The following is a 14,419-nucleotide window of genomic DNA, read 5'->3' on the forward strand; positions in this document are numbered from 1 at the left end:
GTGTATAAAAAGAACCTGAATTCTGTGTACGGGGCTCTCTTTCTCTTTCAAATCTCCTCTGCGTAGGAGTGAGAGCTGAAGGAGAGCCCCAGCATGCTGGCCTGAATAAACCCCTTGCTTTTGCAGAAAGAGCAGTCTCGGTTACGTTCCTTCGAGCCTCCCCGGGCAGAGATCTGCGCAACCCTAACAGTAAGAGTGCTGTTTGTGTGTATGAGTGTGTGTGTGGTGCCTGTGTGTCCAGATAGGGGCAGAGGAGCCAGATTCCAGAAACCGCCCCCCAGTTCGCTGAGACGTGCCCACTTTATGGTGCCAGGACACTTTCTTACAGCTTCCATGCTATCCAAAAGACAGTTCCCATCACTTGGAAATTAAATTCTTATAAAAATCAGTTTCCTTGAAAAACTAGATTATCTGCTCACACTGGACCCTCATTCCTGACATTTGTCCCCACTGGGGTCTGCAGCCTTTTCAATCTCCAGCTCCTCGTACAGAGCCAAGGGGTGCTGCCAGGGCGCTGCACACTGGACGGGGCCTATCGCCAGGGGCACGAAGGAAACTCGGGCTTGACCCAGCACTGGTCTTGTCTCACTTTCCCCAGGATTTTAGGCCTCCGGGTAAAGAGGGTTACAAGGCGGCAGCCACAGACAATCCCGCCTCCAAGCTCTGCAGAGCGGGCTGTGGCCTCGGACGCCACCAGGCGCCTGGAAAAGGTGAGCTGTTCCCTCCGGGGCCCTCGGTCCCCCACGGAAGAGCGAGGGCAGCACCCAGAGGCAGGGAACGCAGCCCTGAGCTGGGCCCTTCCCTAGCAGATGGACTGGGGGCCCTAGGGAGCAGAGTCCTGACTCCCGAACCCTCCTCGGACCCACTCTGGGAGCATCTGGCACTGAGCCTGGCGCAGGAAGGCACTCCGGGCTCGGGCAGCTCTCGGCGAAGGGCGCTCCTGAGACCCCCAGGCCGAGGTGCCCCTGAGCCATAGTAGGACGTGCATCAAGGTCACGCGTGGCTGACCCTAAGTCAGTCCTGACCCGCCTCAGAGAAGCCTGACAGCTGACCGGAGGATGAGCATCCAAAGGGATAAAACTAGAAATAAAAATGACATGAAGGAAGAAAAGAAGATTGGTTAAGCCGTTTGCAGTCACAGCTAGGCAGAGATCCAGGCTTAGGGACAAAGACGCAGAAATAAAGAAACGTGGGCGAGGTGGAGGAAAACGGCAAGAACGGAATGCTAGCCGAGCCGAGGAGACGTTAATCGTTGAAAGGGCAGAGAAACCGCCGTGTTAGTAGCTGGGGCCGCGGGAATTGAAACCTCTGCAAGAATGAAAACGCTAAGGACCCCGCGAACGCTGAGACCAGGGCTGGGAGCTCACCCCGAACCCCCGCGATGGGAAGCCACTGAGCGGGAGGGTCCCCTCTTCCCCAGGCTCAAGAGCTCCTGCGGGCCCCGCGGTTCGCAGCCCAAACTCCAGCGGGGAGCGCGTTGCCGAGGCAACGACGCGACCCCGCCCCCGGCCCTGGGAAAACATGGGGATTGGCTGTGGGTCGGAAGCCACGCCCACTTCCGCCTGCCCGCCCCTCCCGGCGCGCTCCCTTCGGAGCCGGGCGACGCCCCCAGCGGAGAGCGGAGGGTCCCCCGAGCGCCGCGGACTCGGGCCGGTGTCCCCGTGACTCCCGTCCGGCTACATCCGGGTTTCCCGCTGGGGCGGGGGGCATCCGGGGTGGGGGCCGCTGGGCGGATGCCCCCGAGACTCCGAGCCGGCTGCCGTGTAGGGAACCAGCGGTTCTGGGGGGTCCCGATGTCCCGGGACAGGGTCCCCGCACGCTCACCTGGGCGCCCAGGGCTCCTGCCGCGGACCTGCCCGCGCGCGTCCGGGAGCTTGTCGGAGCCCTCGGGAGGGAGGGAGGCCGCGCCTGAAAGACGCTGTGCCGTTTGCGAGCAGAGGGGCAGCTCTTCCCTGCCCGCTGCCCGGGGCGGGCGAGGGGGAGCAGGGCGAGGACCGGGCCCGGGAACTGGGCGCCGCTCTTTACACCGCACCTCTGGCTGCAGGGGAGGGGTGGCACCGGCCGCGGGTGCTGGCCACACTGTCCTCCTGGCAGCTCGGAGTTCCCTCAGACAGGCGTCACCCCAGAGACACTTTCTCAAGTGTTGCCTTGCTTTCTTTGGGGGGATGGGGTGTCACTGCCAGCCGTGCTGGGGACCAGTGCAGCTGGATGGAATCCGGGACTCCTGCATGCAAAGCATGTGCGCCAGCCCTGTCTTTGCTGAGGTTGCAGTGCGCTGGAGTCACATATGCTTGGTGATCACCTATGCTTGGTGGTGGCACTCTCTCTGTGGCACCAGCTGGTGGGAGCCCCGGGGGTCAAGTGGGTAGACCTGGCTTCCGAGCCAGCCAGTGAGTTGAGAGTTGTGAGTGAGTTGAGGACCCCCAGGAAGACCTTAGTCTTTTACTGGGATCACGTCTGCTCTGTGCTCTGGGATCACTCCAGGTGGGGCTCGGGGGACCGTGAGGAGCTGGGGATTGAACCCGCTTTGGGCTGATGGCACGCAAGGCCCTCCTATCCCTGGCTCCACCTTGAGCCTCTTTTCAGCCTAACTCAGAAGTGGTGCTCCTTGGGGCCGGAGCGATAGCACAGCGGGTAGGGCGTTTGCCTTGCATGCGGCCGACCCGGGTTCGATCCCCGGCATCCCATATGGTCCCCCAAGCACCGCCAGGAGTAATTCCTGAGTGCAGAGCCAGGAGTAACCCCTGAGCATCGCTGGGTGTGACCCAAAAAGCAAAAAAAAAAAAAAAAAAAAGAAGTGGTGCTACTCACTGCTGCTGGATGCTGCCCGTTGGAAGTGAAGTCATGCGAGAAAGCCAACCGTGCTGGGGGGAGCACAGTGGTCACTTGAGGGGGTCCCAGAGGCCAGCGCCAGAGCAGCTGCAGTCAGCGCCCCCCCCCCGACCCCCGGGGCCTGCAGGCAGCAACACTTACTGGCCAGGTGAAAGAAGAGAAGTGGGTAAAAAAATCCGTAACTGGAGAGATAGAGAAAGCAAAAGAGTGCATCCCAGGGCCCTGAGTTGTAAGGAAGACAAAATCAGATCCGCCCCGGCGTCAAGCTAAGCAAAGCACCAGCCTGGGCCGGAGGAGGACACAGATAAATCAACAGCTCGGCAGGGCCTGCTCAGAGGGGCCCACAGAGGCTCAGGTCTGAGGAAGGAGAAACCTGCCAAGCATGGGCGTGGGGCGCACCCCAGACCAGTCTCCAAGGTGGGCTCAGAGGGTGCGTTTGGGGTTGGAAAGGCACAAAGAGAGAGAAGGCGGAAGGAGAACAAGGAGGTGGGCTGAGAACGAAAGGAGAAGGCGGGAGCAGAGACCTAAAGGAGAAAGTCCTGAGCACTGCTGGGGGCCGCCCCCAAGGAAATAGCTCCCCGGGGCACCTGCACTGACCCTCAGCTACTAATGGACAACCCCTAAGAGAGGTTTCCAAGTCTTGGGGGAGAATTTGGAGGAAATTAAAGGCTCCTCAAGCTCCTTTTCCTGCAGAGTATCTTGATTTTATTTCGTTTGTTTGATTTTGGCTTGGGAGGCCCTGCAATGCTAGCGTGTTATTCTGCACTCAGAAGTTAACTCCCGGCGATGCTCAGGGGGCCAGATGGGATGCTGGGGATTGAACTCGGGCCAGCCACGTGCAAGGCAAGCGCCCCAGCCACTGCACTGCACTGTCTCCCCAAAGCTCTGTGTGCACAGCATGGACCCCTGCACCACCTAACAGCGCTACTGGGTGTGGCCCCAGAGCAAACAAAGAAAGTGAAAAGGAATCCCGGTGTGGGGGACTGGGTCCAGTCGGGACCAGACTAAGCAGGCTCCGGCCCACCCCGTGGCGCCTCCCTCTGGACATCCCGACCGCTCTTACCTCCCAGACACACCTGCGTAGTTCCCGCCCACCGCCGGCTCCCGCTCCCACCCAGGCCCGCGCAAGGAGAGTCGGGGGCAGAGCCCTGTGCCTGGCTAGTTTCCGTCGAGGAGCTGGAGGACTCCCTCGTCCCCACAGGAGTCATCCCTGAGCACAGCGGGTGTGGCAGAGTGAAAGGGGAGGAGGGAGAAAGAATAAGAGAGCAAAGGCGCCGGGCTGGGCTCTCTCCCGAGCACTGCCTCCTCCAGGTGGTCTCAGAGTACTGAAGCCGAGTCAGCCCCGTGCCGGGCAAACGCCCTCCCCGCGGAACTGACAGCGCCCGACAGAGACCACGCGGAAGGCGGAGAGCGGGACAGAGGGGGCCGTGTGGAGGGGGGGAGGCGGCATCTCTAGCCCCTCTCTCGGCGACTCCACACCCCTTATGGGTCCCAGAGGTCCCTCCCGTTACCTCAGGGGATGGTAACTGCTCGGGGGTTACTCTTGGCTCTGTGCTCGGGGTGCCGGAGATCGAACCCCGGTTGGCTGTGTACAAGGCAAGTCCCCACCCACTGTGCTACAGCTCCGGCCCCTCCCCCAACTAACAGTTTTTTGAATGACATTTCCATGTATAGGGCCCAGGGTTTGATCCCCAGCACCCCCCCAAAAAAAAAAAAAAACGGCTGCTTCTGTTCCCCAAAACATGCGGGCTGACCAATTCCCCAACAGGTACAGGACCTGACCCCCAAGCTCGCCGTAGCTGGATCGGATTAACCACTTAGGACCTGGGCCCGCCCTCTGTCCCCTCACTCGCACCTGGGAGGCTAAGGGTTAACTAGGTGAGGGCTCCGCGCCCCCTCCTCACCTGCAGGCTCCGGCTGGGACTTCCTGCCCCATTTTCCCGGAGCCGGCCCCAGGCTGGCCTCTGCTGCCGGGCCCCTTGGCCGACCTCTGAGCACCCCTGCCTCCTTCTTGGGGACCCCGCCGGTGAGTTGCAGGGGGTCTGTGGGGGCAGCTGCCGGGATACACCCTGGGGCTCTGAGCAGCCTAGAGAGAGAAGGGGCGCCTGGCCTTGCGGTGAGGTGGGGGTGAGGAGCTGGGAGGGGATCTTGGGGAGATCAGGGTGGTCTGCGCCAGGGAGTCCAGTGCCAGCCAGCTCAGCCGACCTCTGATGCCAGGGGCACCGGGGGTGGGGGGGCTCGGGACTTCCTGTGACAAGGGCCCCCTATACCCGGGGGTAAGGGCCAACAGTCCAACAGTCGGTATTCGGACCTGGCAGCACCCCAGGAGGGGCCCAAGGGACAAAGCCAGCCTGCCTGCTGGGGCTGGGGGAGGGGTCCTGGACCAGGCCCCCCACTTCGGGCTCTCTGTCCTCTAGGCGGGTGTCTGGCACCACCCCCGCCCGGGCTGGCCCAGAGCTTGCAGCCTCCCCTACCCCCCCCAGCCGGAGCTGGCCCAATCCGGGGAGGTGGGCCCACACCTCCCCACCCCCAACCCAGCGGCCCCCCACAGATGTGCATATTAACAGAGCTTTTGTGCCGAGACCTGGGGGGAGGGAGACTGAGCCACGGCCCCGGCTTCCCTCGGCTTCCCTCGCTCCTCACCCTGGGAGGTTCCGGCGCCCAAGGTTGGATTCGAATCCCCCATTTTCTGCAAATCACGCCGAGTTCTTCAGGTAGGAGCAGGCCCCGGGCTGGAGGGAACCGAGTCCTCCTCGGGGTCTCGACTTCGGGGGGCTTTCCTGCTCACCTAGAGTCTGTCTCGGCCCCCCACCTGCTGCGACCTAGAGCAAGCGACCCATTCTCTCCTCTCTGCCCTCTGCTTTGCACTTGTCGATGGCAAAGGAGTGACTCCTGCGTGGCGGGCACGGGGCGGGCAGCCGGAGCACAGCCGTGGAGACGCGCCCGGCACCTGCTGGCCGGCGGCCAAGGCAGAGCCTGGGAGAAGCGCCGGCTGGGAGCCGCCGTTTCTGCGGCCTAGACTTAATGAAACCAAACGCCAATTTCCCAAACTCCTTGAAGGCACTTTCTGGGCGGGTCCCCGGTTCTTACAACTCAGAGCTGGCCGAGGCCATCCCGTTATTCCCGTTACTGAGCCCACAGTCGCCCCGTTAGTAAACGCGGGGGAGAGAGGCCTGAGTGGGGGGTGGACGCTTGACAACTGGGAGTTTGGACCCGCATTTGGGGAGGCTGGAGAGGTGGGGGGAGGTGCTGGAGGGCAGTGGGCGGGGCAGGACCTGGGCTTTGTCTTAGCTTCACTTCTCTCTCCTTCCCACCCTCCCAGCCCAAGAAGGGGGCTCAGAGAACCCCCAGGACTGATGACACTGCTCACCCACCCGCCACTTCCCAGTCGCACACCCTGGCCGGGGACCTTCTTGGGGAGCCGTCTGAGCCTTGGTGTTCCCTACTGTAAAATGGGCCGGCGACAGCCAGGGCAGGGGCCAGTGTTATTTGGCAGAAACAGTGAGAGAGGCTCACCTCCCTCTAGGCAGTAGGAAGGGACATGGGACCTGTCCATCACCCAGCCCGGGGTGTCCATGGGTCCCACAGGTTTGGGAGCCACAAGAGGTTGGAGGCTGGACTTCTATGTCTATCAAAGCTCAGGAGGTAAAGTCCAGCCTGTGCAGAAGGGGGGCCTCCTGAGGGGCGCTCAGGACTGAATGGAGACCCTGGGGCTGGGGCTGAACCTCAGCTACTTCCCCAGGAGTGACCTGGGCTGCCCCAAAAATCAGAGTAGGACCACAGCTCGGAGGGCGCCTGCCTTGCACGTGGCTGAAGCAGGTTCTGTCCTCCGCGTCCCATGTGGTACCCCAGGAGTAAGCCCTGAGCACAGCCTGGTGTGGCCCCCAAACAGAAATCAGACACACAGAGCCCTTTGGGGTGGGCCTGGGTGATGGGTGGGTAATCGTCGGCCTGCTTGCCCGCGCCCCCTGGTGGCGTGTTGGAAACACTGCGGGCAGGGCGGACTAAGGAGCAAGCACTGAGGAGGGAAGGGGAGGGAGGGAAGAACGGAGGGAAGGGTCGGCTTCTCCCTCCCGCCTGTCCTGAGGGACGCCCACGGGGGCCTCTGGAGTGGGCCAGGCCAACTCTGGCTCAGGGAATTAGGCACTGGGGACACATCTGCCTAACTCTAGAGAGAGCACAGTGGGGAGGGTGTTCGCCTTGCACACAGCCCCTCTGGTTTCGACCCCGGCATCCCCTATGGACGCCCCCCAGCACCGCCAGGAGTAACCCCTGAGTCCAGAGCCAGGAGTAACCCCTGAGCACTGCTGGGTGTGGTCAAAACAGAACAACAACAAAAACAGAACAATCAGATCCCAGGTGGCAGCACCCAGCCTGCCACTGGACCCGGCCTGCCCAGCTCGGTGAACTTGGCCTTCCCCGCTGAGGAGTGCTCACGGAGCACCGTCCAACATCCCAAGTTTCCCAGCAGTTGGAAGCAAAGTGTCAGCAAATGTTTTCGCCTGCCGCTCCCAACACTCACACCCCCAGCAGCACCGGCATTTTCCTCCTGTGGGCCCCTGAGGAGAACTAAAGACCCTCCCCTTCTTCTGGAACAAGCTTCCTCTCCTCCCGAGCCCAGTGGTCACCCTCACGGGCTGGGAGACAGACAGGAGGCGGGGGGTGGATTCCCCCTGGGATGGCAGGTCTTTTGGTTTTGGTTCTGAGCCACGCCTGGCAGTTGGCAGGGCTTACTCCTGCCTCTGTGCTCAGGGATCTAACGTGGACTGGCCACAGAGGCTGGAGCGATAGCACAGCGGGTAGGGCGTTTGCCTTGCACGCGACCGACCCGGGTTTGATTCCCAGCATCCCATATGGTCCCCTGAGCACCACCAGGAGTAATTCCTGAGTGCATGAGCCAGTAATAACTCCTGTGCATCACCGGGTGTGACCCAAAAAAGCAAAGAAAAATAAAGGTAACATGGACTGGCCACCGGGGAGTCAAGCCCTCCCACTGTACCTCCCTCCAGCCCCAAGGCGGCCGCTCCAGACGTTTCTTCCCATCACAGGTGGGGGAGCAGAGCAGGAGCGGTCCCGGAGCACTGCTGCAGTGAGCGGGTGTCCGCAGGATGCTGGCAGAGTCGGGACCCCCAGAGCCGGAGCCGGACCCGCTCGGGGCCGTCAAGCTGGAGGAGGAGGAGGAGGCCACGGGCCAGGAGGATGCTGTGCGGCCAGAGGTCAGGCCTCGGCCCGAGGTGGCCCACCAGCTCTTCCGCTGCTTCCAGTACCAGGAGGACATGGGGCCGCGGGCGTCGCTCGCCAGGCTGCGGGAGCTGTGCGGCCACTGGCTGCGCCCGGCACTGCACACCAAGAAGCAGATGCTGGAGCTGCTGGTGCTGGAGCAGTTCCTGAGCGTGCTGCCCCCACACCTCCTGGCGCGGCTGCAGGGCCAGCAGCTCCGAGACGGGGAGGAGGTGGTGCTGCTGCTGGAGGGCGTGCAGAGGGACCCCGGCAACGTGGGGCCTCTGGTAAGGGCCGCTGGGTGGCCGCAGGAAGATGGGGTCCTGAAGTTGGGGTATCTGTGGGGTGGGGAAGCACGCCAGGGATCGAACCCGGGACCTCATGGTCTGTAAGACATGCAAAGTCCAAGGCGCATTTTATTCCCCATTAAGATGCCACTGGTGTGGGGTGGGTGGGGGGCATGGAGAGACGGCACAGAGGTCAGGGCACTTGCCTTTCATGAGGCCCACCCAGTTCAAACCCCCAGAGGTGGCTCAAGAGGATTGGAAAGCCTGCTGTGCTCGGAGAGGGCCCAGAGCCCATCCCTGGTTCTTCTGGGCCCCCCAGCCCCCATCCAGAGAACCCCAGAACCGCCAGCTGTGGTCAAAACCCAAAACCAAACAAAGCAGAGTAGATGTCGGGGAGGATCCACCTTCCTCTCCTGCTGGCCCTTCCCTTCCCTCCGCCCTGTCTATCTTCTCCCTCACTCCCTTTCCTCTCGTGGCACAGGGGATGGGCTTCCCACCTTACGCCCACTAAAAGGAATATTTTTTGAGTTTTTTGTTTAGTTGGTTGGGTTTTGGAGCCACACCCAGTGATGCTCAGGGATTCCTCCTGGCTCTGCGCTCAGGAATCTCTCCTGGTGGTGCTCAGGGGACAGACGGGATGCGGGGGGTGGAGACCAGGTCGGCTGCGTGCAAGGCAAGCGCCCTCCCCACTGCACTATTGCTCCGGCCCAACACGAATGTTTTAAAACAGGATTTTAGTTTTAATGCTGGCAAGAACTGTCCGGGGGCGGACAGCGCCGTGGAGGAACAGGGCAAACTCTCCCAAGGCTCCAGTCACAGCCCCAAAAAGGAAATGTTCGTGGAGGAACCCCCAGCCCCAGAGATCTGGAAGGAACCCCCAGCCCCAGAGATCTGGAAGGAACCCCCAGCACCAGAGATCTGGAAGGAGCCCCCAGCCCCAGAGATCTGGAAGGAACCCCCAGCCCCGGAGCCCTGGAAGGAACCCCCTCCCCCACCGACATGCACCTCGCTGACAGCTGAACTGGGCACTTGGAGAAGTTCCCCAAATTTAAAGCAGCCACTGAGCCCAGGGTTCCAGAGAAAGTCTCAGGCCCTGCAAGAGAGCGGTGAGGAGCCGTGTGGGCGTGTGTGTGTGTGTGTGTGTATGCATGTGCGTGTGTAGGGGGGCGGGCATGGCCGCTTCTCACTGCGCTTCCTTCTTTCCCTGTGTCACAGGCCTCGAGGACCCGGTGCTGTGGCAGGAGGAGAGTGCCCGGGACCAAGAGCTGGCGGCCGTGCTGGTGAGCGGCGAGCAGCCTGGGCTCCACGCCCCCCTCCCCCCCCCCCCCCCCCCCCCCCCCCGCCAAGCCCAGCCGCCCACTGAACTCTCTGCCCTTCCTCTCCTCCAGGAGTCCCTGAGCTTTGACGATGTCCTGGCCAAGAAGGCGTGGGCCGTGTGCCCGGGGGGTAAGCGCCCTCCCCCGCTGGCGCCCATGCTGTCCCCTCCTCTCGGGATGATCCTGAAGCTTTAGGCTGTACCTCACTTCTCAGCTTTTTTTTTTTTTGCCTTTTGTGTCATACCCAGCAATGCACAGGGGTTACTCCTGGCTCTGCACTCAGGAATTACCCCCTGGCGGTGCTCAGGGGACCATATGGGATGCTGGGATTCGAACCTGGATCAGCCGCAGGCAAGGCAAATGCCCTAACCGCTGTGCTATTGCTCCAGCCCCTGACTTCTCAGCTTTTTTGGCTAAAAATAGACAACCTCAATGAGTTCTAAGTTCTTGTTAAAGGCACTGTGCCTGGTCTAGTCATCAATCAATAACTTAGAGCTATTATTGGTTTTGAGGCTACACCCAGCAGTACTGGGGCTCCCGGCTCGCTCCTGGCTGGTTTGGTGGACCATGCATACCGCTGGGTGTCAGCAGTGTATGAACTCTCTCCAGCCCCAACTTTGAGTTTTTAAAACAGGTGTTCGAGACAGGGTAAGGGCCCAGGCGGGGGTCTCAAAGGGCTGGGGTGCCTGTGTGCTTTGCATGCGGGGGCCTTGGCTTGGGTGGGTGGAACTGCTCCCTGCGGCCCCCAAAATGAAGCTAAGTGGCTGATCTTGCTCATGGGCCTGGAGTTTCCATTTGAGGCAAGAGAGTTCTGGAGCTAGGCCATGGGGGATTAACACGCAACCCGGCGCTCAGGGGCCCTAAGGTGCCCACCTTTTTTACCAGCTGTCCGGCAAACCGCAGGTCACCCGCACCTTCGCGCCCTCGTTCCTGGTCAGTGTCGCAGATGGCCGCGTGCTCTCCGCTTCCAGGCAGTGAGGTTCAGGGGGGATGCCGGGTGCCCCTCGGAAGCTGCTTAACAGCCCCTTCTGTCCCTTCCCAGGCTTTGACAGCAGGGCCTCTGATGCGGAGTTGAAGGAAGAGCCCAAGGGCCTGGCCTGGCCCCCTGCCCGCCCCACGGAGGCTCCGGCCCAGAGTCCCCAGGTGCGTGAGGAGCCCCCCGTGGACCCGCCCGACCCCAAGGTGAGCAACGCGGGGCCTGAGGGCTCCCCGTCCGAGGGAGATGAGGGCGCCCCGAAGAGGGAGCCGGAGCTGACCTTCCTGTGCACCCAGTGCCACCTGAGCTTCCCGCGCCAGTCCGGGCTGGAGGCGCACCAGCTGCGCGTGCACACCACGCCCACCTTCCGCTGCCAGTGCTGCGGGAAGACGTTCGGCCGCAGCTCCATCCTCAAGCTGCACATGCGCACGCACACGGACGAGCGGCCGCACGCGTGCCACCTGTGCGGCCGCCGCTTCCGCCAGACCTCGCACCTCAGCAAGCACCTGCAGACGCACGGCGGCGAGCCCGCCTTCCGCTGTGCCGAGTGCAACCAGGGCTTCCAGCGCCGCGCCAGCCTCCTGCGGCACCTGCTGGCGCACGCCCAGGCGCAGAGTGCGCCCAAGGACGCAGAGTCCCGGCCCGAGGCGCCCGAGCCGGTTGTCGTGCTGTGCTCCCACTGCGGCCAGACCTTCCAGCGCCGCTCCAGCCTCAAGCGCCACCTGCGCATCCACGCCCAGGTGCAGGGCCACCAGTGCTCCGAGTGCGCGGCCAGCCTGCGCGCGGGCCCCGAGCGTCGACCCTACGTGTGCGGCGACTGCGGCAAGGCCTTCCGGCGCAGCGAGCACCTGGGCGCGCACCGGCGCGTGCACACCGGCGAGCGGCCCTTCACCTGCCCCGTGTGCGGCCGCGGCTTCAGCCAGAGCTCGCAGCTCGTGTGCCACCAGCGCGTGCACACGGGCGAGAAGCCCTACGGCTGCCCGCACTGCGGGAAGCGCTTCGTGCGGCGCGCCGGCCTGGCCCGCCACCTGCTCACCCACGGCGGCCCGCGGCCCCACCGCTGCACGCAGTGCGGCAAGAGCTTCGGCCAGACGCAGGACCTGGCCCGGCACCGGCGCAGCCACACGGGCGAGCGGCCCTGCCGCTGCAGCGAGTGCGGCGAGGGCTTCAGCCAGAGCGCGCACCTGGCGCGCCACCAGCGCATCCACACCGGGGAGAAGCCCCACGCCTGCGACACCTGTGGCCACCGCTTCCGCAACAGCTCCAACCTGGCCCGCCACCGGCGCAGCCACACGGGCGAGAGGCCCTACGGCTGCAAGACGTGCGGCCGCAGCTTCCGCCGCAAGGCGCACCTGCAGCGGCACCTGGCCACGCACGGCGACCCCGACGACCCTGCCGCGCCCAGCCCGGCCGAGGCCCCCCAGGAGTGCCCCGAGTGCGGCAAGACCTTCAGTCGCGGCTGCAACCTGCTCCGCCACCTGCTGGTGCACACGGGCGCGCGGCCCTACTCGTGCGCGCAGTGCGGCCGCAGCTTCAGCCGCAACTCGCACCTGCTGCGCCACCTGCGCACGCACGCGCGTGAGGCCCTGTACTAGGTAGGGAGGGGGGACTGCTGAGCCTGGGCGCCCCGCAGCTCAAAGCGGCGTTCTGAGATGCCTGCAGGTCGGCCCAGGTTCCTGACGGAGTCTCCGGCCCGTCACTGCCTGCCCGTCGTGTTCCCTGCACAAGTCCTATCTCGCCAGTACAGATTTTATTTTGTTATTTTTATTGTGGGGGGGACACGCCCAGCTGTGTTCCAGGGTCACTCCTGGCAGCGGTAGGGGAACCCTCTGCGGTGCTGGGGACCCGGCTGGGACCAGGCACTGGCTCGAGCCTTCGTCTCTCTCTGCCTTCTCCGTGCCCGCGCTCAGTGCAGACGGCAAAGCTGCCAGCAGAAGCTTAGACTCCGAGGGGGGGCGTCGTGGGCCGGGTTGGGTGTGGGGGAGTGGGGGACCAGTTCCAGGAACCCGCCTGTTTACAGCCTCCACACCGGGGGCTGACTCGGCCTGTGGGCGCAGGCTCGCAATCACACGACTTCCAGTAAACTGCAAGGAAATGGCACCCTGGGCTTTGACTGATGGTCTGTGGCTTGTCACCCACCACGATGCGTCTCACTGTGCTCCCAAAGCCACACACAAGGTCCTCTGACAAAGCTGCTGAAAGGAAGGTGAGCCCAGGAACCCCCAGGCCTCCAACATGTGCAGACGCCCCCCACCCTGCAGCTGGCCTGAGGGAGGAGCCGCGGAGCTGCTGGCCCTGGCCATGTTGGAGGCGGGTCAGGACGAGAAGGGGCTCAGCCAGGCTCCCTGCTCACCTGTGCACCCCAGACCACAGTGCAGGGGTGCTCAGTGGGGTGCCGTGGGAGCAGCACGAGGGAGGCTTTGCAACTGGGGGTTCAGTAGCTCCTGTGGGTGCCTCTGCTGGGGTCAGGAGAGGGCAGGGACCCCAGTGGAAGCTCGGTCTCTGGCTCCTGAGTCCTGACTCACATTTAGCATCCTTGGGCTTCCCAGAGGGGACAGGACGGCCAGGGACCCCACAGTGCAGCAGGGGAGGAAGGGCGGCCCTTCTGGTGTCACATGACCGGGTCTTTGGTGCGTGAAGCCCTGTGGCTGCTCCTGGCACCGAGTCCCCAGATGTGTCTGAAGACTCAGCTTCATCCCAGGTGTGGGTGTGAGAGGGCAGCAGATGTCCCCACGCCCCCGGCAGAACCTAGTGTCCCCTGTCAAGCCCTGCTCCGGACGGTGGGCGGCACCCCCAGTTCCCGACCACATCCTGGGTGCTCAGGGTGCCTCGTAGGGCCTGACCCAGCTGCAGGGCCTCTGTGGGGGGAGTTTTGGGTCACACCTGTCCATGTTCAGGGTGACTCCTGCTCTGCACTTGGGAATTATTCCTGGCAGTGCCTGGAGACCTTGTGGGATGCCAGGGATCAAACCCAGGTTGGCCATGTGCAAGGCAAACGCCCTCCCCGCTGTGCTCTGGCTCCCTCGGTTCTTGTCCCGAGAGTGCCCTGACTCAGGTGGAGCCACCAGGAACCCTATGGCCCGAGCCCAGGCCCCTGCACAGGCTGACTGCTGGCTCAGGTGACCTCGCCCTCATCCCCAACGCCAACTCAGACCCATGGACGGCATCAGCTCCTGGGGCTTTTATTCACAAGCAAGTGGAGGAGAGCAGGCGGACACAGAGGGGCTGCAGGGGTGGGGGGGACGGTGGGCAGGGAGCTGGGACAGTCCCGTGACCATCGCGTGTGCGCGGGCAGAGGCCCCATCACCATGGGCGAGGTCTGTGACTCCAGGCTCCTGGCGTGTCACAGAGGCCTGTGCCAGTGGGATATAGCTATTCCCCGAGGCACTGCCAAAGGTCTCCCACACGCTCTCACATGTCTCATACAGCCAGGCCCACACGCTCTCACACATCTCACACAGCCAGGCCCACACGCTCTCACATGTCTCACACAGCCAGGCCCACACGCTCTTACTCGTCTCCTGTTCCCAGCTGTTCGCACTTTGAATCTTCTCCCACAGCCAGGCCCACATGCTCTGCCACACGTCACACACCCACTGAAACACTCTTAATCCCATTTAACACCCAGTCCCAAAAGCTGTCGCTGTCCTCAGGCGGGCCCTGCCCAGAACTCGGGTCGGGAGTCACTGGGGGGCTGTCAGAGGCCTTCTTCACCCGCGCCCGCAGCTGCTGCTGCATCTCCTGCAGCGGAAGAGACTCCTGTAGGAACGGGGTCTGCGGGAGGTGCA

The 14,419-nt window shown here is 63.4% G+C and overlaps 1 protein-coding gene across 1 annotated transcript; it reads left to right on the forward strand.

Moving 5' to 3' along the window:
- Positions 1 to 8,093: 8,093 nt before the first annotated feature.
- ZSCAN10 (zinc finger and SCAN domain containing 10) lies at positions 8,094 to 12,226 on the forward strand. Its single transcript, XM_055134135.1, has 6 exons — positions 8,094 to 8,339; positions 9,070 to 9,192; positions 9,310 to 9,445; positions 9,555 to 9,619; positions 9,728 to 9,785; positions 10,698 to 12,226. Exons 1-6 carry the CDS (start codon positions 8,109 to 8,111, stop codon positions 12,224 to 12,226), a joined length of 2,142 nt encoding a protein of 713 aa, XP_054990110.1. The 5' UTR covers positions 8,094 to 8,108.
- Positions 12,227 to 14,419: the final 2,193 nt, after the last annotated feature.

The sequence above is a fragment of the Sorex araneus genome, chromosome 4 (genome assembly GCF_027595985.1).
Source record: "Sorex araneus isolate mSorAra2 chromosome 4, mSorAra2.pri, whole genome shotgun sequence".
NCBI classification, from domain to species: domain Eukaryota; kingdom Metazoa; phylum Chordata; class Mammalia; order Eulipotyphla; family Soricidae; genus Sorex; species Sorex araneus.

Bases quoted from the DNA above. Each gene is read 5' to 3' on its own strand.
- ZSCAN10 (XM_055134135.1), top strand. From the start codon at position 8,109: ATGGGGCCGCGGGCGTCGCTCGCCAGGCTGCGGGAGCTGTGCGGCCAC. The intron at 8,340-9,069 runs GTAAGGGCCGCT...GTTTTAAAACAG, and splicing joins CCGGCAACGTGGGGCCTCTG to GATTTTAGTTTTAATGCTGG. The intron at 9,193-9,309 runs GCCCCAGAGATC...CCAGCCCCGGAG, and splicing joins TGTTCGTGGAGGAACCCCCA to CCCTGGAAGGAACCCCCTCC.